Here is a 27,873-nt window from a genome sequence, read left to right as displayed (position 1 = left end):
AGCTCACGTGGTAGATGAAAAGAGGATGAGTCTTGTTGTTATGTGACGAGGTTTCTCGAAAAAGGGGTTCTGTTTACATAGACAACAAGACTGGAGAAGGGAAGAAGAAGATTAGAAGAAGAAAAGGAAAAGAAGAGAAGAAGAGAAGAAGAGAAGAAGAGAAAACTAACCACAAGAACCCTCACGGATTCAACGAATGGTCCTCTCGCATGACCTGGGACCTGTTCTTGATGGAGGCACAGGCCACGACGAAGGCGATGACAACGAATATGGAATGCTATTCGCGATGATCGGTTGATGAATACCTGAGAGAGAGGGAGGAGAGAAAAGGGGAAGAAGAAAGAAGCAATCATGGGCTAAATAGAAGAAAAACAACGAGCTTCCTCCTCTCACATGACCTATGACCTGCTCTCCTCTCTCTCCTCTCGTCCACATCCCAGTCCATGTGACCTGACCTGTCACACCGGCAACGCAAAATAGGCATCAAAGTTGCAGAATATAAGTCTTCTGGATGTTGAGGAACCCACCTAATGGTCTAGTCATAGGGCGATCAAGCAGGCATCCAATGGAGACGTCGATCAAAGGTTGGATAGGGGCAAGCTGCAAGATGACATAGAATGATATTCCAATAAGATACCTATAAGTATAGCTGAACGATTCCGGCAACGCCAATCACGAGTGGTATAAACTTTTCTTTGCGGATGTCGGTCTCGGGAGCCTCGGAGCGCCTGATAATTAGATACCCTACCATTCCTAAAACGCCTGGCCGCATAAGGCCCCATGTTCAAATATTCCCCAGGGCCGCAAAACATGACAATCGCGTGAGTTCATCAAACGAGAGTGAATGGGGTCATCGTGAAAGTATCCAGGCTCGGTGATTGAAGGGTCACGGGAGATTCTTGTTTATGCGTTGTCCTCTGATGGCGCTTCAGCTGGTCTAGGAAGTAAGAAGTGTCAGCGTATACCGGCAAAACAGGATGAAGGTCTAAGATTTACCTGGACGAGTAAAGCTCTTGGTGCACCCTGGAAAGAGACATTTATGTTTTCGCTCTCCGTGAGCTAAATCCAGTTAGCAAAATGTGTCTAAACCCAAAGGGGGGTTTACCGTACTGAGTCTGTGACTTGACATATTCGAAGACTGTTATATAGTTAGAAGACTGGGTATAATGCTAGCAAGTGAACGGAAGAACTCACGTCGCCTGTTGTGAAGTTGCATCCTGGCCAGGTGCATTTGAAAGGCTTTTCGCCAGTATGAGTGCGCGAATGTGTTTCTAGGACGGTTAGAGGACATATTCGAGGACTGACCGGGAGTACATACTCAATTCACTGCTATCCGTGAAGGATTTGCCACAGTCCTTGCATGTATATGGCTTATCCCCTCGGTGACTGCGTTCATGTCGGTCTAAGGTTGCCTGTCTGGCAAACGTCTTGCCGCACACTGAGCACGAGAAATTCTTGTCTAGAAGGGTGCCCGTCAGTACATTGAATCAGTAGGCTATGAGATAATAAGTGATGCCATACAGTTACTGTGTGTGAGAAAGTGGCCTTGAAGTTTGGACTTCTGTGAGAATGGCTCATCTGGACGGTGGCATCCTTCCCAGCAACAGTAATATCCATTGCCCTTGGCACCATTCACAGTATTCATATGATTGGCAACGAGGTGCTCTTGCAGAGCACGAGAGTCGGAGAATATGGCACCGCAGGGAGCCTTGGTTCCGTGAACCTCTGTTGACCACTTGCAGATATGCAGCTCCTTCTCATTAGGAGCAAAGTCCGGTGTGGTCAATACGGATGATGCATCACCCTCGAGAGACGGTGGAGTATCCCCTGGACTGGAGTAGAGGTGAGAGCTGACACTGGATCGATATTGTCGTGAATAAGGGGAGTATGGGTGACAATGCGCATGCGTATGAGCTCGGCAGCGATCATGACTGCGATGCGGTCCTCTCCGGACAGTTTGCATGTTCAGGTCATTGGACGGTTTAGAGTAGCTGTGGACATGATGATGTTCTCGATTGAAGCAATTGAATGCGTCTGGCGTGTTGATGTTGGTATCGATATTGTGATTCATACTGGGTTTGTCAAAGCTGTCGACACCGTTCTGATGCCCTGGTATGTGTTGATCTTGGCATATCGAGAAATCGGAACACATCCCAAGCATGTGGAAAACTTCTGCTGGATTAACGTCGGACTGTGCCGGGGCAGGAAATGCCCCAAAGAGCTCCTGCCAATCCTTTTGAAAGTCATCACAATCGAAGTGATTCTGCACATCCTGCTCGCAGTGGGTGGCATGCGCTTGGTATGAGGATAAAAGATTTCGCTGCTGGCTCGGATTGGTAGTGCCAGGGAGTGGATATTGCATGTCTTTCGTCGGGAGAGTGACAGAATGGTTTATCATGGACGTGGAAGGAAAGATGCTTGCATCAAGCGAAAATGAAGGGTTGAGACCAAAGAGACTGCCATAGCCACAGCTTTGACTCTCCGTCTCGTCGCAGCAGTGGTCTTCGAAGCATAGAGGGTCAATACCCTCACAGTGTGTGTCCCCACAAATATCTTCTTTACAGTGGGAGGTGTCGCAATGATCTTCGTCGCATTTATCGCCCTCGCAATCGTCGTCCTCACAGTTGTCATCATCACAGTGAGCAACTGAGCATGCAGTGGAGGTATCACACCCCGTAAAACCGTCGCATGTTGAGCCACAATCTAGCGCGCAGTCGTCTACATCACAGCAGGCTTCGTCGAGCTCACAATGGGGCAGCGATGTGTCTTCGTAGCTTGAGCAGTTCCAATGATGTTGTAGGGAAGTACCCGGCTCTTCTAACGTATCCTTGCCATCGATATGGAACGCCTCCCAGTTGCATTCGAGGCAAAAGTCGTCTTGCCGGGTTTGAGGCGTCATGGTGCACGGTTCGCTTCAATGATAAGAAAGGTAGTGGGACCTTGATCAAACCAGACCAGATGCGCCAGGAACAATCTCACGGCAACAGTCTGTACGACGCAGAATAAGGGAGAGAGCAGCTGAGGATCCGACGGGCGTGCGACCGTAAGTGAGATGGTGAATGACCGCCAAGTACGATATTCCACGAGAACCTGCACTGCCAACAGTCAGAATGCGCCACAGAGTTTCCACGGCTTGCCAAGGAACCCGGCAAATAGAATACGTAGCAGCGCCGAATAATCTCCTCTCACGGTGTGGGACGTCTTACAATTGTGTAATGTGCTTGGACTGGTCTGGTGACTGGTCGGCTGAGAGACCGAAGAGACCGAAGAGATCGGAGAATTACCCAAGATCGACGTGCAGAATATGCAGAAGCGAGGACCTTGGAGAAATTGAGGATGCAGACTCGATTCAGGTTGTAAAGAGGGGTTTAGGGGCAGACCCTGATGTCGACTGGGGCCCCCCAGTGTAGTCGTGAGGACCTTCGGGACGCAGGAGAGGATGAGGACCCTGGGGGTTAAGCGTCATGATATTCGAACGAATCCTGCGGCGTGTTTTTGCGATCAGCCTTGACGGAACTGGTTAATATGAAGTCAAGCGGTAGGCATTGTAAAACTCGATGGATTTTGAATCTAGAAGATCTTCCCCCAGCATTCCAATGAAGAATTCCTCTTCCCCGCCAGATCCCAGGTTTCTCTTGCCCGGACTCAGACCTGACTAAGCTATATTCTGCCATTTTCCTCCGCCCTGCCCTGCCCTTATGCATTGCAGCTGGCAGACAGAGCCTCGGAGGTGCTAAATACATCATTGTATACGGAGTATGGTCTCCGATTGCGTCGCTCATCCATACCATAAATATCTTCAGAGTTATTGCCAGGGCTATCGAGGTGGACTGCAATCTACAAAATGTACTATTTCCCTTATCACTTGCTGTCACCGCCTTTGCCCCGGATCGACTCTCAGCTTATCGCCCGGCGCCCACGGGACACGGGCCACATCCCCGGACCCCTCGCAATGAACTGCCGACTCCAACTCATCTTACCGCCAGGGTAGCATGCATCAGTCCCATCTCTTCATATCGACTGCACTTCATTAGATCCTCCAGGTCTTGGTCTGGCTTCATAGCCGAGGCTACAATCATCGAACCATTCTCTGCCTTTCACCCACGCATACACTAATCACCGCATACACTTCGACTCCATCACCTTGTCATACAATCACAATGGGCAATATCTGCTCACGTTCTTCCAATGAGACTGATCCCTTTACACAGCCGGGTCGTGTAGTGGGTGCTGGTCCCTCAGACCGGAATGCTGCACCCCGGGCCCCAGTTCCAACCAAAACAAACTGGAAAGCTACACCAGGCCGTACCCTAGGTGAGAGCAATGGGGACGGCAGTGCCGCGGGGACAGATGAGGCACGTGCAAATGCTGCCATTGCTGCACAGGTATGGGAACACAGTTCTATCTAATGAGTATTGCAATGTAGAGAGGTGATCACTGACTCGAGCATCTTCTAGAAACGCGCTGAGAGCGCATCTGCCAATAAAGGCAAACTTGGCGCAAAGCTGGCTGCACAAAAGGCCCAGTCGCATGCACAGACATTAGACCAAGTCAGTCGGACGGAACGGGCCGCACGAGATGCTGATGAGGCAGAGGCTGCAAGGAGATGGAATTAACAATCCAAACAAACGGCATCGTATTCAAATCATCTATGTTCTCATGGCCCGGATGCCTATTTCTACGCATTAGATCTGTGGAATTTTGTCCTTGTAGCGTTCAATTGGTGGCCTTTGTCTCTCTTTTGATGCGCATCTTCACCTTTTTCTTTTTTTGTTTGTTCATGGAATGGTGTTAAGGCTTATGTTGCGTGCAGGCATTCCTTAACCTTCAGGTGTCCGTTGCCTTGTGCACATGCTACTGGTACACATGCCATGGTTGATTTAGCAAAGGTGTTCTATGGATCTCTTTCACCTGATGTACGTACTATGATAACATTCTGGTTGGTCACTTTCTGTGTATGCCGAGACATAGGTAGTGCTAGCATGTCCATTAGATCATGAGTTGATATCCCATCATCTACAAAACACCATGGTTGGCCCAAAGCCCTGACTGGTAGTCTGGTACAATATTATTTGATTTTCACTTGTATATACAACGTGATATCTGAGAACGAATGGAAACACTTCGAAGATGTTGTACAGCCATGTTGAGATTGAACAAACTGGTTTATCTGCCTTCCATTAAAGAACATTATACCGGCCACCCACCGGAGCCCGCGCCTCATCATCCGCAGCTGCCAGTGTTGCTTCCTTAAGCAGACTTCGGAGATGATGTATAGCGTTGGTAACCGAGATTTCATCCGGGCCCTCAACAAGGATGTACAGCTTAGGAAGGTCTCCTGGACCAGGTTGCTTCCCGCTTGGATAGAACTCGCCCTTTGTGGTGATCGAAGTTTCGGTAGCGTCCAAGATCTTGGACACGTTTGTGCGGTTGGTAACGGACCAACGTGCTCTTTCTGTACCGATGAGCATGGTTAGCAAAATTTCCGAAAGATGGGGGAACATATGAAAACTTACGAGGGAAATCGTTAATCTCCAGCGTTGCATGGAAGGCGCCAGCATCAGGTCCGCGGTTATCAATCGGTACACCCGATCTCATGACACCTGCACGACTCAGTCGTGCGTTAATCTCAGCAACGGCGGAGCCCACCTTCTCCAATGGATTGTTCGATGCATTGGCGGGACCCCGCTCCGTACGATGCACAATGACTTTACCATCCAAGTCAATACCTTTCGGAATGCCAGACAAAGGAGCTGCAGCTGGTGCGGCAGCCGACTGCACTGCCGAGGCTGCCTTGTCAAACCGATCATTTGATTTCTCCAACTTCTCCTCTTTCTCCTCTTCCTCGTCGGGCTCATCACCAGTCTTGTATGCTCTTCGCTCACGCATTCGCGCATTCTCACGTTCCAAGTCCAGACGATCTAAGCCCTTACCGCCGAATCCTCGGCCCATGTTCTTTTCTTTTCCGGACTTGACCTTCTCCATCCAGGAGTCGACCAGCGTCTGAACAGCAGCAGGGACCTCTTGTCCACTCTGCTTAAGGGCCTTTGAGATATCCACCGCATAGCGGTCTTGTTCTTCAGTCAGGAAAGTCACGGCGGTTCCGCTGTTTCCAGCCCGCCCTGTGCGGCCAGCTCGATGGACATAATCCTCCAGATGATTAGGCGCATCGTAATTGACGACGAGCTTGAGCTGCTTGACATCTAATCCACGAGCTGCCACTGACGTGGCGACCAGGATGGGGAAGACACCAGCCTTGAACTCCGAAATCGTGGTATCGCGATCAATCTGGTCTTTGCCGCCATGAATCGACATACACGGATAACCTCTATACATCAACTGCTTGAGCAAATCATCTGCTGCCTCTTGACGGTCCACAAAGATCAAGGTGCGGTCGTCTTCATTTGCCTCGTCCTCGTACATGTTTCCCAGGAGCTCCAATAGACGATGGAATTTCTGATCGTCATTACGAACCTCGACGATTTGCTTAATTTCGGGAGGCACGATACTTTTGCCACCAACGGTAATTTCGACAGGCTGATGCAAAGTTTTCCGAGCCAGAGATTCCATGTTCTTGGACAACGTTGCTGAGAAGAGGACAGTCTGCCGATCCGGCCGAATGTTAGACATGATCTTCACGACTTGTGGCCCAAAGCCCATATCAAACATACGGTCTCCCTCGTCTAGGACGACATACGTGACGCGGCGTAGATTGAGGACTCGTCCTTGGTTCGCGGCCAGCAGATCAATGAGACGACCGGCGGTACAGACAACGATTTCAGCTCCTCGTTTCAGCTCAGAAATCTGGTCCTTGATGGGGGCCCCACCATATGCGCACACAGCACGGAGACCCAAGGCCTTCAAGAAAGGCTTGCAGTCCTTATGAATCTGCGTGGCCAACTCTCGGGTTGGCGATAGGATCAGGCTGATGGGCCCCTCCATACTAGCCAGGGGCCGTTGGTCTTTGATATGCCGGAACATCGGGATCAAGAAAGCAGCAGTTTTTCCTGATCCAGTTTTGGCCACGCCGATAACATCACGACCTGACATGATTGTGGGAATTGCTTGCGCTTGGATAGATGTGAGATTCTCGTAACCGAGCTTCTGAATGACATCTAATGTCTGCACGCCCAATCCGCATTGCGACCATTTCTGGACGGGTTTGGGAACGTTCGTACCGCGAATCTTGATGCCGTCTAATTCGAGACGCAAACTTGCGACTTCTTCTTCTGTCATCTCAGCAAGATTGGAGGGTTCTGTGTAGAATTGCTTCCGGAATGGTTCATACTCAATCTTGGTATGGTCGACATCAGGTATCTCCCGTTTCTTCTTTTTACTTGCTGCCATGGCAAGAACATCCTCGGCATCTTCGTCACCAACTGCCGTGAAACCCACATCATCATCGTCGCCGAACATCGCCTCGGGTCGTTGGCCCTTGTCCTTTTTGGCGAACGTGGCCCCGGTCGTCTTTTTGGTAGGTTGGGCTCCTTGCAGTTCCGACATGAACGCATCCAAGGGATCCACTTCTTCTGCTTCGTCGATGTCCATTGACACAGTGCCGGTCGGTCCATTCACTGAATCCTCCATGTGAACGTCATCGGCTTCATTTTTGAGAATTTCGTCCCGTCGCTCATTTACAGCAATAGCTGCCGCTGCTGTGTCTTCTTCTGTTGCTTCTCCTTGCATGTCTACGTCTTCGTCTTGCTCAGCCGCGAGAGCTGGTCCGGCATCCTCGGCAGGAGGAGTTGGCAACTTCTCAAGTTTCTTGCGAGTGGACTCCTCATCCCCGAAACCCAAAGTCTTGGTGGCAGACGGTTTCTCGGTTTCAAGAGCAGCTTTTGCGCCCAGCCCAAAGCCCCCGACATTGCCTGTGGCTTTCAGAGGACGAGACAGCTTGGCGGGCGCAGGAGAAGGTATACTGGCCGTCGTCGTAGACGCAGCCTTGTTTGCCGTTGGGACGGCGACGTCAGTACCAAGAACAGCAGGGGCTACTGTATTCGAAGTGACTGATTTGGCAATGGCCTTTGGGTCAAACTTTCCGGGATATGCAGTAGGGGTTGGATACTCAGCCGGAGTTATGGGTGTCTGTGGTGAGCTCCCAGCTGGGGATAAAACCGATTTGGGGCCAACGGCATCCAATATCTTCTTGGTATCATCTTTTGGCTGTCCGCTTTCCTTCTTCGCCCGCTCAGCGGCTTGCTTCTGTTTCCACGCTTCAAGCTTGGCAAGTCTCTCTGCTTTCTTCTCCTCGGCTGTCTGGGCGGTTCGGACCGGCGTGGGCGGTTTTGGTGGCTGTAGACTACAGTTAGATCTTTGAGCTTTGTATCAAGTAGGATTCTTGGGGCTTACCTCTTGAGTTCTGGATGTAGATCGTCGGTTCGGAGCGCGATCACGGCTGTCATCCCGTCTAGGCTTGGGCTTCAAATCAGCAGATCCATCTCTCCGCCTGCGATCCCGTTCGCGGGAGTCATCTCGCCTGTTTGGATAGTCCCTATCACGACTCCTGCGACGAAAATCATGATCATCATCCCGTCGGCGGTCTCGGGATCGGTCTCTGCGTGCTGGTCGATAAGTGTCTTCATCGCGCCTGTCTACAGGACCATCTCGGCGTCGATATCCATCTCTTTCACGAGGGCGGTCGCGCTCTCGGTATCGTCTCTGAAAGGCAAAGACATGGTCAGGAATTGGGTGATAAGGACGTTGGGATACCGGCGAACATACCTCTGGGCTGCGAGATCTGCGGTAGCTACGCCCATCATCCCGCCTGCTTCTGTCATAGCGATCATCATCTCTGCGAGACCGCCGAGATGAAGAAAACGTGCTGCCTACAGGTGATGGTGAGCGAGTATCCCCGTGGCGAGCCATGTTGCAGGCTGATTAGTGAGTGTTACTGGAACGCAAGAGCACCCGGGACACGGAGTGAAGTGAGCGAGAAAGGGACAGCCCTGTTAAAACGTTTGATATCGCTGGTTTAGGCCACAGGCGACCGAGAAAGAAAGAAGGGTAAAAAAAGCAAAACGTGAACGTTTGTCTATCGCATCGAGCGCAAATTGTTGGAATGGCCCCGAGGCTCCGGGCGGTCAGTCAAGGTTATGTAATTGGCTTAAGTAATGCATGTGATGAACTAACCTAATGCGGATAGGTACCTGCATTCATGACACAGGCGCGACCTCCTGCCGCTTGCATCACGACCTCCCTTGTCAATTCTCAGCTTTCGGAGACACAATTGCTAGCTCTTATTAAAATCTCAATATTTATCTCGGTACAATCACTCATACTCTACTCCTATCCCTTCATGTCTTGTCAGTCGGCAGCTCGGGGGGTTTCCTCCGTACCCTGCACGTCGGTGCTCTCCCTCGCCCTACTGGCGCGATCGGTCTCCACAACCAGCTTCGTCATATCTGTCTGACAGGCAACGCTCGTCCGGTGCGCCTACAGGCCCCGGCTATCCCGTCAATTCAATGGATGGCCCAGTCAAATTCGTTCGCGACTGCTTCGGCTGATCCGGAGACAGCCAAGGCGTCTAAGACGAAGAAGAGTTCCGACAAGACTAAGAACAACAAGAAAAAACCACTCACTGAGGCCCAAAAGGAAAAGAAGAAAGACCAGAAACACAAGGCTGAGATTGCCGAGCTCAAGAAGACTGCACTGACGCCGCCTAAGAAGCTCCCTGCCAGCTTTTTCTCCCTCGCGTTCGCGGAAAAATACAGTGCCATCAAGGATAGCAGCCTTGACCCGAAAGAAGCATTCAAAGCTGTAGTAGCGCAGGCCAAATCTCTTAGTGCTGAGGACGAAGAGGTACGTGTCCCCGAATCCTTTCCCAACCGCTAGTAGTAGTATGCTCATCTCTCGATACAGCGACTCAAAACCCAGGCCAAAGCGAACACCGCCGCCAATGCCGCTGCCTACGAATCATGGCTCCGGTCGTACACCCCTCTCCAGATCAAGGAAGCCAATGCCGCCCGCCGGACCCTTTCGCGTCTTGTCAAGAAGGATTACCGTCCCCTCAAGGATGACCGCCTTGTCAGGCACCCTGCTTCCGCCTACTCGTACTACCTCAAGGAGTTTTTATCTGCAAGCGAGCACCAGGGCAAGCCCGTGAACGAAACCTTCAAGGACGCCGCCAAGGCATGGAACGCCCTGACCCAGTCAGAGAAGAACGTAAGAACTCTTAGTCAATTGGTGTATGCCAGTTTTGCAGCGACTGACTATGGACCTAGCGTTATAACGAGTTGTTTGCCGAGGATCTCGCACGGTACGAGAAAGAACACCAGGAAGTATATGGAGTTCCTACACGGAAGCAGACTCAAACTCGGGCTCAGTTGTAGAACTTCCGGGGCTGCCATGATGTTTGAGTGTATTTCTGCCGACCGGTTAGCTCTGTGTGATCTTGTTTGCACTCGCCTTTTCGTTTTCGACATCAAGTGTTTCTGGTGGTCTGTGTTGTTTAGGCCGTTGAGATGCCCCAAGTGATACCATATGATTCATCCTTTCTCCAGAGACAATTCGTTGCAGCTTCAATCTGCGACATTGTAAATTGTGAGTCAGATCAGCGAGTCAGATGTAATCCCTTTTTCCTTCATCTCAGACTCCCACCCCCGCGCTAGTGAGGTTTCTAGCTCCAAGTCCCAAGTGGCGGTGAGCAATGGACCTTGCGCTTGCAGGACACACTTTCAGTTTGGGAAGAACCTGCGCCATGTAGGCGAATGGTCTTCCAGAACATAGCATGTTGTATGTACTACTCAGGTTATCACAGACATTGATAGCCCACTCGTGGTATTGAAGATGAGTGGAACTGTAGGATTTCCTCGGGTCCAGCAAACTTGGTCGAGTACACCCATGCATATATGATGAACTTTGTGTGTCCAGGGTATGCATCCATGGAGTATGTGCATATGCCCTACATTATGTCCATATGTATTAACTTGAAGTGGATATTTCATACGCTGGGTCTCGACGGGTTCACCCGTTCGGGGCAGTACCACGGTATCGGACAAGCATTCCATGGATTGGGTGATTATGAGGGCCTGCGGGAAAAGGATAAAGTGCAAAGTGAGTGCATCGACCCATGGATAAAGAGGGGCCTTATCGATACAGGTAGGTCTGTGCAACATCTCGAGTATGCCATGCAGATGCAAGAGAGACCTCTTGCACCCATCCGATGTACCCAAGTACATCTACAATCAAGTATTGGCCAAGACCTACATGGAGGAATACAAGTTATATGTAGTCAATGCCGGCACCCAGTTGTCACCATGTACCTATACCTCGTCCTTCTCACTCGATCCAAGAGCCCAGCCTTCCGATTATGTTTCCCCCACCTATATTTTCTCAAAATAGAGTATGATTGCTATAATATTCGGTTTGCAATGACTTCACAAACTTGTAGATACACGTCGACACGATAAATTAGAGCAAAGACACAATGACCGATTGCATATAAGTAATATCTCGGATTTGACTCATTGAGTGCTGGAGGGGTTGTATACAATGCGACAAAACGGGATGGATGGATGATCTACACCTCCACCGCCTGAACTTACCCTGCCTCTCCAGATGAATCTCCCGTTCTAACATTCTCCTATTTTCTCTCCCTTGCTCCAGCAAACATTCTTCCTAAACCTGCTGTGCTTCGCCTACATCATACACAGTAAATCAATTGCCACACAGTGTCGTCGTCTGCCATCTGTCCTCTTATCGCACACGATATAACACCAGAACTCGCGCCGGTCGTGCAGGGAGGCTATCTGAGTTGAATTTTGACTTTCATCCGTTGTTTAATAGTCTCCCCTTGCTGCGCAACCCTTCAGCACCGACATACGAATTCTGGAATCACGCGCTTGAGATCTTCGTTACCGACTGAATCCCACGCGACTTGAGCTACATCTGCACCCCGATGCTTTCGCGACCCGACATAACCGAGTCGAAGCATCTGTTACCGGGCCACCGTGAACTTGGCACATGCGATATTCGACATGGAAGCGTCTGTGAGGTCGCATCCCGCATGCGCAGGGGTAACCACCGCGGAGGATGTCGCATACTACACCCGCAGTGTACAAACGGAGATGGAGAAAATGCTCGACCAGGATTGGATGGCGGTTATAATGGGGTCAATGAAGTCTCACCTGCAAGATTACTCGGCGCTCCGAAATGTAGACATAGTCGCTGGACTGATTTCTCCACCAAGGCCTCGATCGCCGGAACCACCGTTGTACGACATACCCCCGCCTCCCTACGACGATGTGATCCATGATCTGCCACCCGAATACTCTGCGCTACCTCCGCTAGCAGAGCGCAAATACTGTGTGGGGAAGGTTGCGCCCAAAAGCCGGGGAAAATCACAGAGTCAAACATCCTCCGTGCTGAAAGATTGCATGTTGGACGTATATATCGATTTCGAGAATCCTACAGGGGTTCGGGAACATAAGAAAAAAAGGCAGCCGCCCCTGCAAAGAAAGCACCACCTGCATCTCCTCCGCCGCCACCACCACCACCGGCAGGGGGGATGGCGGAGGGGACGACAATTCCAACGGTGGTGGTGATGGGGCTGCTGGTGGTTCCGGCGGCGCTGGAGACGGCGACGGGAATGGCGATGGTGGGGATGGAGGTGATGACCTTGGCGATTGGAGTACAACCACAAAGAAAAAGGACAAGAAGAAAAAGAAAGAGGAGGAAGAGCAAGAGAGACTAGCCAAGGAGGAAGAAGAACGCAAAGCCGCCGAGGCCAGTGCTGCCAACAATCTTAGCTGGGCTGAGGATGATACTGGTGGTGGCGGTGATGATTCTTGGGCTGGCTTTGCGACTGTAGGAAAAAAGAAAAAAGGAAAGGTAAGACTACCTCTCTCCATCGTACACCACGATCTCTAAGTAGATTACAGGATGGAGCCGCGCCCCCGGGGGCGTTCCAAGACGTAAGTTTGAACAGTGTCGCACCTCAATTGGACCTGAACTTCGACACTCCGGCTCCCAAAACCGGCGGAACTGGGTTCGCTTTCGGAGGATGGGGCAAGACTTGGAACACCGGTAGTAAGCTGGATCCTCTTGGAGACCCTCCCGAAAGCGAACCGAAGGGCAACAACCCTTGGGCAACAACAACGAAGAAGACGTCTCAAACGTCTGCCGGTGACTTCGACTTTAACTTGGGCTCTGCACCCCCTCCGGAAACTAAGAAAGAAGACGTCTGGGGAGGCGGCGATGAAACGACGAAGGACGAAAAGACCGCCGAACCCGAGGCCCCTGCGCCTCCACCTCCGCCTGCACCCAGGCCCGATTTCACTAAGGAAGCTTGGTATTTGGGTCTTTCTAAGAAGGAGCAGCGAAAAGCTAAGAAGGACATGGAGAAGAAATACAAAGATGAGGATGATGCTGCTGCAGCTGCAGCTGAAGCTGCTGCAAAGGAAGCGGCAGAGCTGGAAGCAGCCAAGGCTGCCGCCCAACCTGAACCCGAGCCTGAGCCGGTAGTCGAGGAGACACAGAAAGAGCCGGACAATGATGTTGGCTTCAGTTGGGGTGTTCCAGTCAAATCAAAGGATAAAAAGAAGAAGAAGATTGACCTTCTTGCTGATACCTCACCGGGAGAGGGTGACTGGACTGGCGGATGGGCTACCTCTGGCAAGAAAAAAGCAGAACCAGAGCCAGAACCCATACCGGAGCCGGAGCCGGAGCCGGAACCTGAACCTGAGCCTGAGCCTGAACCTGAACCTGAACCTGAGGCCCCCAAAGTTGCTCTCGATCCTCTCTACGATGATTGGCACACTATATCGTCCAAGGAACGCAAGAAGCGAGAAAAGCAATTGGTGCGGAAAGGCCTTCCTATTCCCGGCAAGGGTTTCGAGCTCCCGTCCGACACGCCGCCTAAAGAAGAACCTGAACCAGTTGTTGAACCCGAACCTGAACCTGAGCCTGCACCAGAGCCCGAACCCGAAAACCCGGCTGAAGACGATTCATGGGATGTCTGGGGGCCTGTTAAGGAGAAGAAGAAAAAGAAGAGTAAAGAGGTCGAAGAACCTCCTCCACCCGCGCCTACTCCTCCTGCTCAGGGCTTGACTCCGGAGCCCGAAGCTTTCAATGACAACGCTGGCGACATCTGGGCGGATCTAGCCCCCAAAACCTCAAAAGGTTCCAAGAAGATCACAAAAGCCATCGAATCTCCCAAAGAAGAAAAATCGTCCAAGTCGTTCTGGTCGACGTTAACGGGCGGATCGACGAGCAAAACCAAATCAACGAAGAAGACTGATGAGAAATCCAAAACCAAACAAGAGGAGGAAGACTTGCTCATTGATGTTGAAAACGATCCAGAGCCGCCCGCGGAGGCAGAACCAGAACCTGAGCCGGAGCCTGAGCCTGAGCCGGAACCCGAGCCTCCTGCTCCAGAAAAGACGTCCAAATCTAGAACCTCCAAACTCAGTGTGGCAGAGCGCATCAAGGCCCTGGAACAAGCCAAGAAAGAGAAGGCAAAAGAAGAGAAACTGATCGCGAAGGGTAAATCCAAGGAAAAGAAAGTCGACCCGGAGCCCGCACCTGAGCCCGAGGAAGCTCCAATGAAGAAGAGCTCAAAGTTGAAGACCAAGACGTCATCCAAAGAGGAAGCTCCTGACTCAGAAGAGGAGAGGAAAATCTCGAAGGATTCCGTTCCTGGAAGCTTCCCAGACTTTGGAGATGAACCCGAGCCACAACCTGAGCCTGAACCCGAGCCCGAACCGGAACCGGAGCCGGAGCCAGAGCCAGAGCCGCCAGCGCCAGATCTTTCAAAGATGTCGAAGAAGGAACTGAAGAAGTACAAAAAGGCCGAAGCCGAGAAAGCCGCAGCCGCAGCCGAAGCCGAAGCAGCTGCAGCAGCGGCTGCAGCGGCTGCCAGAGAACCAACCCCACCGCCGGCGGATGAGCCAGAAGTTCCAGAGCCAGAAGCAGAACCGGAGCCCGAGCCAGCGGTCGAAGTTGTACCAGAGGCGGCCGAAGAGGAGGGCAAAGAAGGGTCTGTGGCACCTTCACCGGAGCCTGCTGAAACGCCTCCTAAGTCCTCCAAGAAGGAACGAGCCCGCAATGAACGCAATACGAACACGTCTTCGTGGGGCTTCTGGGGCACTGCGCCGCCTCCGAAGAAAGCCAGTAAGAAGGAGACCAAGACCTCGGAGGAAGCAGAGCAACCAAAGAAGAAAGAGTCCACCCGAGAGCGCTCTCCTGCTGCAGTGCGACCGAAGTCTTCAAAATCTCGACCGAAAGACCCTGAGCCAGAAGCTGAAAAGTCATCTTCTGACCGGGAAAAGCGCCGCGAACGAGAGGGACGAACCTCGAAAAACCAACGTGGCGTGGCTTTGGCCACCATGGTACTAGGTACAACCCCGCCCAGAAGCAAATCGACTCGCAAACAGGGGTCTTCGTCAAAACCCGTATCCAGGCGGCCATCAGTGGATGCAGATGACCAACCTGTTCCGACATCTCCGGAGGAGAAGCCGGAGGTTTCTGATAAGGCAGCCAAGTTGATGGGCGTGAACCCTTCCAAGCCTCGGCGTGAGCGCCCGCGCACGGACGGCCGAAAAGGAGGTATGTATCTTCTTGTCACTTTTATCTGCTTCTTGCTGACTTACCGTTGTACATAGTCGCTCGAGACCCATATTTAGTTGACGACGACGACATTGTCATGGTTGAGAAGGACGACGCTGACGGCCAAAATCCAAGGGAGGTCTCCAAGGGTCCAAAGCGCAAGTCCAAAGGACACGTAAGTTGAAAAAAGTTTAGCGCCCTTCGTCGTTTTCAAACAGCTGACCGTTATTTATAGCCGCGCCCTCGGCCCGACGATGAGGACGATGGTGTCATGATTGATGCAGAACAAGCACGTGTCCCACCGGATGTCATGTCAGGGCCCGACGATATGGGCTATGTAGATCCCCATCCAAGAGAACGTCGTGTGAAACGTTCCAGCACTGCGCCAGTTAAAAAACAAGACAGTGGCGGAATAATGGGACTGCTCGGTCTGAGAAAAAGCACTCGTCCAGAACGGTCAGAGATGCCAGAAAGACGAAAATCGCGCTCGCATCGAGGGGATGACGGAAGGTATCCCGCGGAGATGGAGCGCGATGGTGCTCGCAGATCACGCCGCGAAGATCGACGCCGAGGATCTGTCCGCCCAGATACCGACGGCGAAGGTTTCGTTGCCGATGCCGCTGGCGGCGCCGCAGGCGGTGAGACAGAAGCCGAAGAAGCGGAAGCTCGACGAGCAGCGCGCCTGTCACGCCGAGGATCTCGCAAGGCCCCTTCTGAAGCCCGTGACATCGAGGCTCGGGAAGCAGAGGAGAGGCGCGCAAGGAGGAAAGAACGGGCACGCGAACAACGAGCTCGCGAAGAAGAAGAGGAAGAGCGCTTACGAGAGGAAAAGCGAGCCCGACGTGCTGCACGCGAGGAACGTCGCGCTCGAGAAGAGCAGGCAGCTCGGGAAGCCGAGGCCGAGGCCGAAGCTAGGGCCATAGAACGCCGCGAACGTCGGCGCATGCGCGAAGAGGAGATGATGGCCGCGAGAGCTCACCGACGGCGCGAACGCGAGCAAAGAGTTCCAGTTGAGGTCCTTCCCGATGAGCGGGAGCTGGACCGTCGCGCAGCTCGTAGCTCCCGCGCATACGACGACCCACGGGCTCACCGTCGCAAGTCCAAGGTTGCACCGGAGCTCCCCGGGAGCCGGTCATGTCTGGTGGGGTATATCCCGGCGGCAAGAAAGACAAGATTAGCTCGTGGGTCTACTCGCAGGCGGATGAGCCTCCAGAGCCACCTCAAATTGTCCCAACTGTCATTGATATGCCTCCTCCTGCGGCTGCTGAAGAAGGCAATGCTCATTCTCTTTCCTCGGATGAGGAAGCCCGTCGCGCTGTTCGCCGCAAGGCTCGCCGCCGTGCCAAATATCCGGAGGAAGAAGTTGATGATGCTCGTTCTCGGCACCGCGGCTCCCGTCGTGAAGGGGTAAAGAGCAGCTCTGGAAGCGGTGATTATGAGCGTGATCGTGCGCTGAGGTCGCGGCCGGGGAGTCGACAAGGTGCTCCCCCGGGTTCAGGGAAGAAGCCCAGTTGGTTCCGCAAGTTGACGAGCCTCTGAATTAAATCAGAGGCACCTTTTGAGATTGTTTTGTATATTGATTGCAGCGTTTTTTGCTTGTCATTTTTTCTTTTGGTGTCAGTTTTCTGCAAGTTCTGTGATGAAATGATGAACCATCCTGGATGTGACGACATATATGAAGCTCAAATGATACTCCCAGCAACTTTTATTCCTTTGGTTGCTATATTCAACACGATGAGGCATTGTAGCGTTGTACGACTACTACCTAGGAAGATTCCAGACTGTTGCCGTAGGCTTCTTGATTGGGGCATGACCAGATGAATCCTCATGAGCCAAACAAGATCTTCATCGACAAAGACACAATCAACCTAAGGCTCGAGGAGCACCTGCCCAGGCATCAACAAACAACACCTCTTACCTACCACCCTGACTTCTCCTGCTCTCCATACTCTTCACTCTCTCTTCAGATACCAAGTGAACCACGGCAAACAATGCCCATCTGTCCCTTATTCGCTGTCTCCGAGTTATTGTTCGCGTGATAATAGCCAAAGCTTTCTCCGAGCTGAATAGCTTGAAGTATACTCCGTCGAGGTAGATACCATGAACCCACTTGCATCCCAAACACCATCACTAACCAACTGCCCGACAGGTTCAGCTCAGTCTCGTATTCGATCCATCACCACCTCATGACATCGCCAACTTTTCACCTGTCTATGAGAGAACAAATCCGCATCTGCTACACACCCACAATGTCCGAACCCAAGTCCGTCTCCAAATTCAAAGTGGAGCGCATCAATCTACTTAATTTCCTCAAACAGCAAGCTCGCCTTATCAGACAACAGCCAGAGCCGACAACCATCAACGAGGTCAAGGCCAACCTGACTGTGCATGTCCTTGAGCATTTGAAGCGAGTCACCGAAGCTGCTGTGGATATGGCTAGCGCGGCAGGAGACCACCACTTTGTCGCTTCCAGGCCACCCGGGTTCTATGATATTGAAGTCCCGATGATGTGTAATGCACTGAAGAAGAGAATGCCATTCATGGTCGCGAGGCTGGGTTTGAACGGCAAATGCGATATGTGTATTCACTACATCATCGAGAACATTCTGGTTGACATAGGATTCTAGATTGTCAATTTACCGACTGCAGAGGTGCGGTTCAGCGGATGGATTCGATCATCCCATCGGAGATCATATGTTATGGGTGACTTGTACTGTGTAGATAGGTAAAAGCAATGTCGAATTACTTTCGTTGCCTCGATGTCGCTTTCATTGCTGTGGATAGTTGTGAAGGCCCAGTATCCGAACTCCTGACTACCATTTGATACCGGAGGAGATCGCCCGTGCTCTAGTCAGTGACTGGCGCTGCCCGTGGCTTGTTGATTACCTATTCCTAATTTCTATCTAGCATCGAATGGCCACATCTTGTCCGCCTTTGCTACTGTCATGTCTTCGCCACGGGCCTCGGCTTCTTTGGCAGTCTCTATCCAATCATTATACGTTGTGCGATGAGCAACCTTCGCAGCATCCCATGCATCATTCGGGATCCATCCATCAGAATTTGTATCGAGGTTATCTCTTAGCCATGACTTGAGTGCTTGAACAGCCTCAAAATCATCATAATCTCGAGCATGCTGTGTCAATTCCGCTTCTGTGGGAGAATACGGACATGAACCCTCTAATCTCAGTTCTGTCCAGCGAGCTGAAAGCTCAATTAACTCTTGACGGACAGCGGCAGCGGAGACTCTCCAGCTTGTGTGGCAGTAGTGGAAGAGTCGAAAAAGAGTCGGATCAAGTAATCTTGCAGGACGAAGCTTAGGCGTGATGCCTGTCATGATCACATCATATGTTTGGTAACAGATGGACGCATCTGTTAATTCTCGTTCCTGTTCTTTAGAAAGCTCCCTTTCATATTGTTCGTTCTCGAGTAGATCTTCCACGGGGACCCTAGGGGGTTCAGCGAAATCAGTTGTCTCCCTGGCATAAATAATCCCCGGCTCAATACTGGTTGATTGCCAATCTATCAGGCCAGTAATAACGGTTGGTTCTCCGGCAGAGACGTAGATATTCCTCTTGTGAAAATCCGGATGAAGCAGAGCTGGTGTAGCAGCCTCCTGAATGCGTTTGTCTTCAATCAACTTTTGTATCACCTCTCGGCTTATGTTCAATAGACGAATGTGATCTTCAATGGATCCTTGATGTGGCAGAAGTTCGCGATCATTGACGGCCTCTTTAGGTAAACGGGAGAACCCCGTATCTACCAAACCTCGACAATAACTTGTGAGATCTTTCCAAGGCCCGCAGTTGGGACTTGGGCCACGGTGGAGCTCATGTTCCCCCGGATCCCGGTTCCAGAAAACTGGACTGCAATGTGGTCCCACGCAGAAGCCTTGCTCGAAAGGAATCTTCAAGTCCGAGTCTAGAGGCGCATCTGCGAAGTACAGACTGCCGTAGGCCGGGAAGTCTAGGTAAGCTATCTTTTTCATTGCGAATGAAAGGGCTTTGGTGCACAGCATATGTTGTTCCGAGTTCATTTTATGCCACTCTTGGTGTAGTTGAACACCCGCCACATGCTCCTGAATTATGTATTCAGTTCCAGTCGGATTGGAAGGATTATCGTTCCAATGGAGTATTTTCGGTATCGGAAGCGAAAGCTTGGATTGTACTATATAAACATAAATTGGTGAGCATATTAGCAATGCCCCCAAGGCCAGGAAATACGGCTTAGCCTTACAATAAGTCATCGTTGCAACTTCGGAGTTGGTCGTTAGCCTTGGCGGGCCAGCAATATCGGTAGGTACCCTTGCCACAACACAAGGTCCATTGTCCATTGTTAAAAGAAAGACTTTGTTGAATCCGCCTTCCCTCTTCTCATAATTTGCAACGCCGGTGGCTCCTGGACATATAGAAACCGCCCGCTCACACAGCGCTGAGAAGTTAAATATAACGTGGCGAGAGTTTCGCTGGAGCTCGTCCCGATTCAGCCATCTTCCTCCGGTATACGAATGCGGATCATCCCCTACAATGCAGAGTCAGCGCATTAACTCCCTGGTCAAGGCTTCAGCAGAGTAGAGACGGAATGGTTCTGACCCTTAGACAGTCGGGAGATATTTGTGAACGTCCTTGGTCTATCCAAGGGAAGCCCAACACAAACCAGCGAAGTAAATGAGCGAAAGCGAGCACTCGCTTGCAGAATCCGTACAGACATGGATTAATTCAGGGGATTCTCATCCCGGGTTGACTGGGAGAGGGGTAAAAGGAGGTTGGACTCTGGAGGGGGACAAACAATGTGATGTTGGCCTGAGGCCGCCACTTCTCGACAAAAGGCCCCCTGAAGATCTGGATCAAAGCAGTTCATCCATAGGTTATCGACATAGAGTACAGTTGACTAAAGGCAAAAGCCAGTCAGGCAAAATAGGCCAGGGCATGCGAATGCGAAGATAGCCTGCAAAGAAGCACCTTTCGACGGTATGCGACTATGAGAACAAAGCCGTGGATTTCTTTCGGGCAGTTTTTTATGTCTTGAACTGAGACTGGACTTTGGATTCTGCTTTGTTCCATGATTCCATAAGCCAACGCAATCAATGGCTACCTAGCGATATAGGTACTTTGTTATTCCACCGCTGTTGCAACATTTTGAAGCTACCTCCAGTACTACAAGGTACGAATCCAAGATATGACTACCATACGGACTGTATTTCTCCATGGCGGTCTTCCTGTTATTGACGATGTGAGCTTGTTTCGAGGCACACTGTGGTACACAGTAAGATTTCTCAATGAGGAACGTCATTCCTCTGATTCGACATTGATGGATATCACACTTCAACGTCTCCAACTCGGAGAATTCACCGTCGATTTTGCGCCTGTACACCAGGCGAGGGGATGTTGCATATCCTTTCCAGTCTCAATCTATGGCGCTAGTCCTAGCGAATGCCTTGCTATTGTTGTGAGGCTTGTGAGGGCTTACATGGAAGACATCAACTCTGGAGATATTTCAATTGACCGTGACTTTCTTTTCCGAACCAGGACATTTCAAAAATGCGAAGATGAATGCCTCCCGCAAAGATGAAAGACGAAGGGCAGAGAGCTATGGATATACTGGGGCACACCATAGACGATAGAGCAGTCCATGTGATATGCGCAAGGCTGAACACCAAGACGGTCATATCATATGCGCTCCGTCGGCCAAACATGTCAAATAAGTCAAACATATCAAATAGCAGGTTGCTCGAATGAGAATGGATATTTCGAGTCACGCGAGTGGCGTTGCACAGCCACTGTGGAGTCTACCGGAGAGATAAGGAAGTGTACCCCAGCATCATCAGGCATCCCTTACTCCTCCTCAGCATCTGTCTCACTATCCGTTTTGGGTTGTTCATCTCTCAACCCTCACCATGGCGCCTTCAGCAGGGCATCTACTGCTCCCCAAAGTTTGGAGAGCAGCAAGGTATGTTTCGTATCTTTCTCACCCATATCGGTGTCTCGATGATGCGTCATCATTGATCAACTGACACCCTCTCAGGTTTGCCTATGAAAAGGCTTCAAAGGCTTTACGTTCCAAATTACCAGAGCCTACTAAGTACAATCCAGTTCAATACCAACCAGTCTATGCTCGTATCAACCCTCGGCAGCCAATCAGTCGAGCTGCCGCCATACGTCAAGCCCGCAGTCGCCACTTCTCGACTCATGCCGCCCGCGCTTTCTCTTCTGCGATTCGATCGGGACTTGGAATTGATACCACTACCCGAAATACCTCTCGTATCATTTCAAGCATCAGTCGACTGAACAGCCGTGCGCCGTTCGCTTCTACACTCCGGCCCAATCTGACCGGAGGCACTCTTGGCAGAACCGCAGGAGGATACGCTGCTGGAGCTGGGCGTTTTGGTGGAGCTCGATACTTCTCACACGGTCCTGCAGCACCGGCTCAAGTTATCCATAATGTCTCTCAGGGTGTCCGCGCGTTCTTTTTGTCTGGGCAGAAAGTCCGGTTCGATGGCGTGAACCCCCGCACTGGGGAGAAGCGGTACAAGGCCATCAGCGCGCTGCAGCACCAGGCGGAGCAGAAGATGAATGCCAAGCCACTCAGTGCACCGGGATCACACATTGACTTTCATATTTCCCCGACCATCACTGCACTCAGTTCAGCCGGTGTTCTCGGCAAGCAGGACGGCGCGCCATGCAAGACCCTGAACTCGGAGGGTCTCATGGATCTACTTTCCGCTGACTTTGCTCGTGCGCTCAAGGATTTCTCTGCTGTCATGAATGACCTCAAGCGGCTCTCATCACTTGGAGATCTTCCGATCTTCCTTCATGACCGATCGACCATACGGGTGCGCTTCCCAGGCTGTGATGCGGAGACCGTCGAGCAGCTATGCTCTGAAGTCGGGGTTCAGCGAGGCCGAATTGTACAAGATGAGGATTTCGAGCTGCGTACTGGCGCTGATCTAGCTCTATTGTTCCCTTTCGCGCCCAGCACTGCTCCTCCATCCGACACCGACTATTATTTCGAAAAAGCTCCATTGCGTTCTCGAGTGTCTCTCGATTGGCAAGGGATGATGTCACCAGCCAGTCCGAACTCGGGCAATGCGATCAGTTTTGAGGACAGCGAGCTCTTCGGTGCCAATCCGTGGAAATCCTCGAGCCAAAGCTACTCCAGTATCAACATCAGTGAGCTTGGAGATCAACAATTTTTCCCCGAAACATCCGACGTCGGTCTGCCCGAGAGCACCTCTGCGTACGAAGGCATATACAAGTTCCTGGCTGAGTGTGATAATGCTAAGCGTTCTTAACGAATGCTTCTGCGGGATCGTCGGTTTTCAATGCTTTATCTTGAGTTTTTCATTGTTTTCACTTCTCAGTTTTCTTTTGCACGTATTCCAGGTTGAATTCGGAATGCATTTATGATAATGACACTACTCCGCTCTACAATTAACATTCATTTGTCACCTACTCACCTACCTTTTTTTTCTCAATTGAATATTTTGAACACTGATCATCCTTTTCGAAATATGATCTGGGCGGAAAGAGTTGTTTTCTCTACATGTAACTACCAGATGTCCTTACCCACACCCGCGGAACTGGGCAGCTCCAGACATTTCAAGTCAATTGACCCCCAAGAAGAACTCTGGCAGAACGAACAGCATTGTGATACATCTTTCAATCTCTGAAACATCCTCATTTCGACCCTTGTTTCCCCATTGGACCCTGTGTAATTGTGGATCTCACCTGAAGATGACAGGCCCCAACTCCTCAAGTGCGGAGTCCGGGGAATGTGAAGAAGTGGCTGGCGTCATTTCGTCAACTTTTATACGGCCTTTTGACCAACTTACGTGGTTGAACAGTGTCAATTTAATTTGACAAATGGGCATGCTCAGTCTCGCTCCGGTATCGACTTGTTTTGGCAGTCTTTCACTTGCCTTGACGGTCAACCCCCGCACACAGGGTAAAACCTGCAATAGATTGACGAAGCAAAGGACTTTGATCTCTGAAATAATGTGGATACACCCTAATTTTACCCCCGCGTCGAGTTTGGGGAGGATCGACGATCGAAAGCCTCTTTGGGGACGGAGGATGTAATTCCGCGTTGATGCTGGGACTTCCCCACGACTGCACCCTGTCCCCTTGACCATCTAGGTAAGTTAGATTCTCATGCTGCAGATGACACGATCTGTGCTGTTTCGCATCTATCTGGAATCAAGATATTTAGCCAGATTCAATCATGTGAACGGTTGAGGATAACGACGTAGACGACGACAGGGTTCAATATTCGATGGAAGTGACATAGTTCTAAGAAAACTTCCAATCGAGCTATGTAGATGGTCTCGTTCGTGACAAATGCCATGTTTATGTGCGTAGTCAGGAAGTATCTCTCAAGGAAAGCACAATTAGGAGTTTGGGACAATGGATCGTACTAGTCTCTGCCGGTAGTCAAATTATCCGGACGTAATCTGACATGCACTAAACACCCTCCATTGAACAGCCAACATAACGTCAATATCCCCTGCATTGCCTCTTGGCAATGACCGAAAAGGGTCAACAATGAACGGAGTTCTTTCAGATTCGATACTCGAATCACACAATGCGATGTGACATCCTGTCCGGCTCCCCGGCTCCATATTCCGCAAGACCAACACGCCAGGCACCTCAGTGAGGTATATAAAGAGGCCCAGCTGCTGCACCAGTTTGGAGAGTATCACACAAGCTTGAACATCATCTCCATCTGTGCAAGGCTGGCAACATGCGATCCTTCATCCAATTCGTGCCCCTGCTGGCTTCTTCCGCCACAGCGGCTGCAATTGCGAATGCAGCTCGAGCAACTGTTACCACAGCAGCTTCGGCAAACCCCTTCTCTGGATATGAGCTTTACGCCAATCCTTACTATGCATCTGAAGTTTCAGCTTCAGCTTTGCCGTCCATGACGGGATCTGCCCAAGCTGCCGCCAGCTCGGCTGCTAACGTCCCGTCGTTCTACTGGCTGTGAGTTCGTCAGATAGTCACCCATTCCCCTGGAGCAGCCGCTGAGTATAATCTCCAGAGACACTGCAGACAAGGTGCCGACGATGAGCACGTTCTTGGAGGACATTCGATCCAAGAATGCTGCCGGTGCCAGCCCACCGATTGCTGGCACTTTCGTTGTTTACGATCTGCCTGACCGCGACTGTGCCGCATTGGCAAGCAACGGAGAATACTCCATTGCCGATGGTGGCGTTGACAACTACAAGGCCTACATCGACTCTATCCGCGAGGTGCTGGTCGAGTATTCTGATGTCCAAACCATCCTGGTGGTTGGTGAGTAAACATGGTCATTGACCAATCCTCTGCGGGTGTACATTGAGCATTGCTAACAAGCAACGATTCAACCAGAGCCTGATAGTCTGGCTAACTTGGTGACCAACATGGGCGTGTCGAAGTGTGCTAACGCGCATGACGCTTACCTGGAGTGCACTAACTATGCGGTCACCCAGTTGAATTTGGACAATGTTGCTATGTATCTGGATGCAGGTAAGCATCTATCCGTGTTGAACGGCGATATCAATGGCATACAGTCATCCATCGACAGGACTAACCAATGGCATAGGACATGCGGGATGGCTTGGTTGGGATGCCAATCTTAGCCCGGCAGCTCAGCTCTTCGCGGGTGTTTACAACGATGCAAACAAGCCTGCGGCGATGCGAGGACTTGCGACTAACGTTGCCAATTACAACGCATTTTCTCTGTCCACATGCCCCTCATATACTCAGGGAGACAACAACTGCGATGAAAAGAGATATATCAATGCCATTGCTCCACTGCTTCAGAACGCAGGTTGGGATGCCCACTTCATTGTTGATACTGGTATGTTACTGGTGGAGTCTGCATCCAGGACCACAAAGCACCCCCTTTGGGTCAAAGACCTCATGCTAACCAATGTGACCCAGGCCGTAACGGAGTCCAGCCCACCCAGCAATCTGCCTGGGGTGATTGGTGCAACGTCAAGGGAACTGGCTTTGGTGTTCGCCCCACCACTGACACTGGCGATTCTCTGGTGGATGCATTTGTCTGGGTCAAGCCCGGTGGCGAAAGTGATGGCACTTCTGATTCCAGCGCAACCCGCTACGATGCCCACTGTGGATATAGCGATGCGCTTCAGCCTGCGCCTGAGGCTGGCACATGGTTCCAGGTACGTGTCTTCTACTTTGAAAGTGAACACAAACATGAAGTCCCATACTGATACGTTGACAGGCATACTTCGCCCAACTCGTGGAAAATGCCAACCCTTCGTTCTAGGTTGACGCCAGTTCGGTTCACGTTAGAGGAAAATCTGTGGAGGCAGATGGCAAAGAAACCATGAGTTATCTGAATTATTGAATTGTTGCAGGGAGACTGATAAAGCGAAGGATGAACTGGATGAAAGGCGGGAATACTATGCAATAGCAGCGCTGCCTCGAGATTACTCAATAGGACCTAAATCCAATCGCGTTCTCTGATTCCATGTCTCCTCGGGTGTTATGGCCATTCAAAGAAGTTGCGTTGTTCAAATGGGCGGAAAAAAAAATACCCGGCGAGCTTTTAGGCTGTCTTGAGGAACTCCACGTAGGGACCCGACGTGGTAGGTTCAATTGCTGGGTCAAGCGGTTGCGGGTTGAGGCCTGAAGACCTTTTCGGAAAGCTGAGATCTTTGTGACATCCGGCCAGGTCTGACCCTTGGCTTCGTAGAGGAGACGTTCAAACTTGGCAATGTAAGCGGCGAGGGATTCGTCCGCGGCTTGTCTAATGGGAAGGAGGCGGTCCTCTGCCTCTTGAACCTTATTCGGATTGTCATATACACGACGGAGTTGATCCAGGATAGTGTTGGAATCGCGGGTGTTGTTGTCACGCGCGGTTGCAAGCTGCGGTAAAACCATTGCCTGGATCAGGCTGGCGAGATTCAAGTAAACGTAGCAGAACTGCGCCGTTGCATCTCCGATGGAAATTCTGGGAAAAGAAGGGAAATAGCAGCCTCTTGCGCCCAGCTTACTGCTATACCCGGGTGACCCGTTCTCTCGTCTCTCGCAATCACAGAGACTTGTGTCTAAGGCTTCACCAGGCTATCCGTAGAGAAAATTCGTGCTCGAACCGAGAGCGTACTCGCAACGAGACCTCTGTACGGTTGTACTAGCAATGTGCCACTACTCAACCACAGAGCTCTGTAGAGAGGACCTTTGATAAATGTTACAAAGATCTCAGCTTTCCGAAAAGCTCTTCAAGTCTCAATCCGCAACCGCCTGTCCGGCGCCTGACCCAACAATTGAACCTACCACGCACCTGCGCAATATCCTCAAGACAGTCGAAAAACTCGCCGGGTATTCCTTTTCCACCCATTCGAACACAGCTTCGAATGGCCATAATGTCTTATCAAAGGTGGAAGGGAGACAGAAGAATGAAGACAAGTGGAAGATGATGAGTTGATGTAGGCCTGCCACGTCATGATTATCCGAACACATTCAACGACAGAACCAAGCGGTCAGCGGTGGCTCTCACAAGCAATTTATGCATTTTTTGGAAGACCATGAGGCTGCAGCTCGTTATATGCACCTATGTTGTTACGTTGTACACTGCAGACTGAGTGCAGACAGACGTACTGTGTAGTTGAAGGCGGTCTGGGCGAACCACCGAGGCAGTATTTTGACCGCCCCACTAGGCGAAGAGCTTCGATAACGAAACACTTGTGGGATGAATTTCACACTTCCCTCCTCCGAGGCATAATTCACAGTCTTCGAGCCAGGAGCAACTTTTGCTAGCTGCAACTTGCATAACCGGCAAATATTTGGCCCTCTGCGTTTCCCAGCTGTGCAGGACTGGGCGCTTCAGCACTCTGGGCCTCATCACCCCACCTGTGACTTCTCGACACTCGCACCGCGCACGACATTTCAAGTGACTCCAACCGGGCAAGGTCATCATGATGGAGGACTTTAACAGTGAGACAGACAGTGACTACACTAGCTACTGGCGAGACTGGGTGAGTGGATTTCTACTATCGTGATGAGCAGAGGGACAGGACATTGCGCGCGGCTGGGGCACTGTGGGGATCTGCGGCTTGACTACGACCACGATGGAGCCGCGATTACATCGTCGCCTCGGCGATTTGGACACAGTAGGCAACAGGCTTGAGCTGCTCTGAGCTGCTCTCGGCATCAATACTATGTTGTCATTCCTTTCATCATCATAACTGCAACCTCTTTGACTCCCATCTTTGTGACATCCCATCTTCTGATACATGATGCTACCTCTTCCGTTCACCTGGAAGCTCTCGTTACTTGCGACTTGCATCTTCAGGTTGTGTATCGCTTTATTGCAACTTGCGTTTTCATC

The 27,873-nt window shown here is 51.1% G+C and overlaps 11 protein-coding genes across 11 annotated transcripts; 7 read left to right on the top strand and 4 right to left on the bottom strand.

Annotated features, from left to right (window-relative positions):
* Positions 1 to 830: 830 nt before the first annotated feature.
* N7515_005117 (C2H2-type zinc finger protein) lies at positions 831 to 2,899 on the bottom strand (the record flags this gene model as incomplete). The annotated part of the gene is made up of 6 exons (XM_056665861.1): positions 831 to 937; positions 997 to 1,059; positions 1,111 to 1,138; positions 1,195 to 1,271; positions 1,319 to 1,459; positions 1,522 to 2,899. The coding sequence occupies 6 exons, from the start codon at positions 2,897 to 2,899 to the stop codon at positions 831 to 833; spliced, it is 1,794 nt and encodes a 597-aa protein (XP_056522811.1).
* Positions 2,900 to 4,160: 1,261 nt separating this feature from the next.
* Positions 4,161 to 4,616, top strand: N7515_005116 (uncharacterized protein; the record flags this gene model as incomplete). The annotated part of the gene is made up of 2 exons (XM_056665860.1): positions 4,161 to 4,385; positions 4,458 to 4,616. The coding sequence occupies 2 exons, from the start codon at positions 4,161 to 4,163 to the stop codon at positions 4,614 to 4,616; spliced, it is 384 nt and encodes a 127-aa protein (XP_056522810.1).
* A 564-nt stretch (positions 4,617 to 5,180) lies between these two features.
* N7515_005115 (uncharacterized protein) lies at positions 5,181 to 8,865 on the bottom strand (the record flags this gene model as incomplete). The annotated part of the gene is made up of 4 exons (XM_056665859.1): positions 5,181 to 5,455; positions 5,517 to 8,292; positions 8,350 to 8,658; positions 8,722 to 8,865. The coding sequence occupies 4 exons, from the start codon at positions 8,863 to 8,865 to the stop codon at positions 5,181 to 5,183; spliced, it is 3,504 nt and encodes a 1,167-aa protein (XP_056522809.1).
* A 444-nt stretch (positions 8,866 to 9,309) lies between these two features.
* Positions 9,310 to 10,328, top strand: N7515_005114 (HMG-box domain-containing protein; the record flags this gene model as incomplete). The annotated part of the gene is made up of 3 exons (XM_056665858.1): positions 9,310 to 9,798; positions 9,859 to 10,161; positions 10,221 to 10,328. Coding segments are annotated over 3 exons (900 nt in total), but the record flags the coding sequence as incomplete, so codon positions are not given.
* A 1,647-nt stretch (positions 10,329 to 11,975) lies between these two features.
* N7515_005113 (uncharacterized protein) lies at positions 11,976 to 15,599 on the top strand (the record flags this gene model as incomplete). The annotated part of the gene is made up of 3 exons (XM_056665857.1): positions 11,976 to 12,376; positions 12,441 to 12,828; positions 12,879 to 15,599. 3 exons carry the CDS (start codon positions 11,976 to 11,978, stop codon positions 15,597 to 15,599), a joined length of 3,510 nt encoding a protein of 1,169 aa, XP_056522807.1.
* A 41-nt stretch (positions 15,600 to 15,640) lies between these two features.
* Positions 15,641 to 17,082, top strand: N7515_005112 (uncharacterized protein; the record flags this gene model as incomplete). The annotated part of the gene is made up of 3 exons (XM_056665856.1): positions 15,641 to 15,718; positions 15,779 to 16,684; positions 16,741 to 17,082. The coding sequence occupies 3 exons, from the start codon at positions 15,641 to 15,643 to the stop codon at positions 17,080 to 17,082; spliced, it is 1,326 nt and encodes a 441-aa protein (XP_056522806.1).
* Positions 17,083 to 17,792: 710 nt separating this feature from the next.
* N7515_005111 (uncharacterized protein) lies at positions 17,793 to 18,170 on the top strand (the record flags this gene model as incomplete). Its single annotated transcript, XM_056665855.1, has 1 exon — positions 17,793 to 18,170. One exon carries the CDS (start codon positions 17,793 to 17,795, stop codon positions 18,168 to 18,170), a length of 378 nt encoding a protein of 125 aa, XP_056522805.1.
* Positions 18,171 to 18,442: 272 nt separating this feature from the next.
* On the bottom strand, positions 18,443 to 19,576 carry N7515_005110 (uncharacterized protein; the record flags this gene model as incomplete). Its single annotated transcript, XM_056665854.1, has 1 exon — positions 18,443 to 19,576. One exon carries the CDS (start codon positions 19,574 to 19,576, stop codon positions 18,443 to 18,445), a length of 1,134 nt encoding a protein of 377 aa, XP_056522804.1.
* Positions 19,577 to 21,436: 1,860 nt separating this feature from the next.
* Positions 21,437 to 22,831, top strand: N7515_005109 (uncharacterized protein; the record flags this gene model as incomplete). Its single annotated transcript, XM_056665853.1, has 2 exons — positions 21,437 to 21,489; positions 21,565 to 22,831. The coding sequence occupies 2 exons, from the start codon at positions 21,437 to 21,439 to the stop codon at positions 22,829 to 22,831; spliced, it is 1,320 nt and encodes a 439-aa protein (XP_056522803.1).
* Positions 22,832 to 24,279: 1,448 nt separating this feature from the next.
* Positions 24,280 to 25,809, top strand: cbhC (putative cellobiohydrolase; the record flags this gene model as incomplete). The annotated part of the gene is made up of 6 exons (XM_056665852.1): positions 24,280 to 24,518; positions 24,577 to 24,830; positions 24,906 to 25,043; positions 25,120 to 25,377; positions 25,461 to 25,702; positions 25,765 to 25,809. The coding sequence occupies 6 exons, from the start codon at positions 24,280 to 24,282 to the stop codon at positions 25,807 to 25,809; spliced, it is 1,176 nt and encodes a 391-aa protein (XP_056522802.1).
* Positions 25,810 to 25,976: 167 nt separating this feature from the next.
* N7515_005107 (uncharacterized protein) lies at positions 25,977 to 26,426 on the bottom strand (the record flags this gene model as incomplete). Its single annotated transcript, XM_056665851.1, has 1 exon — positions 25,977 to 26,426. One exon carries the CDS (start codon positions 26,424 to 26,426, stop codon positions 25,977 to 25,979), a length of 450 nt encoding a protein of 149 aa, XP_056522801.1.
* Positions 26,427 to 27,873: the final 1,447 nt, after the last annotated feature.

The sequence above is a fragment of the Penicillium bovifimosum genome (genome assembly GCF_028826915.1).
Source record: "Penicillium bovifimosum strain IBT 22155 chromosome Unknown utg000004l_segment0_segment0, whole genome shotgun sequence".
NCBI classification, from domain to species: domain Eukaryota; kingdom Fungi; phylum Ascomycota; class Eurotiomycetes; order Eurotiales; family Aspergillaceae; genus Penicillium; species Penicillium bovifimosum.
This window is presented reverse-complemented; position numbering and strand designations above follow the sequence as displayed.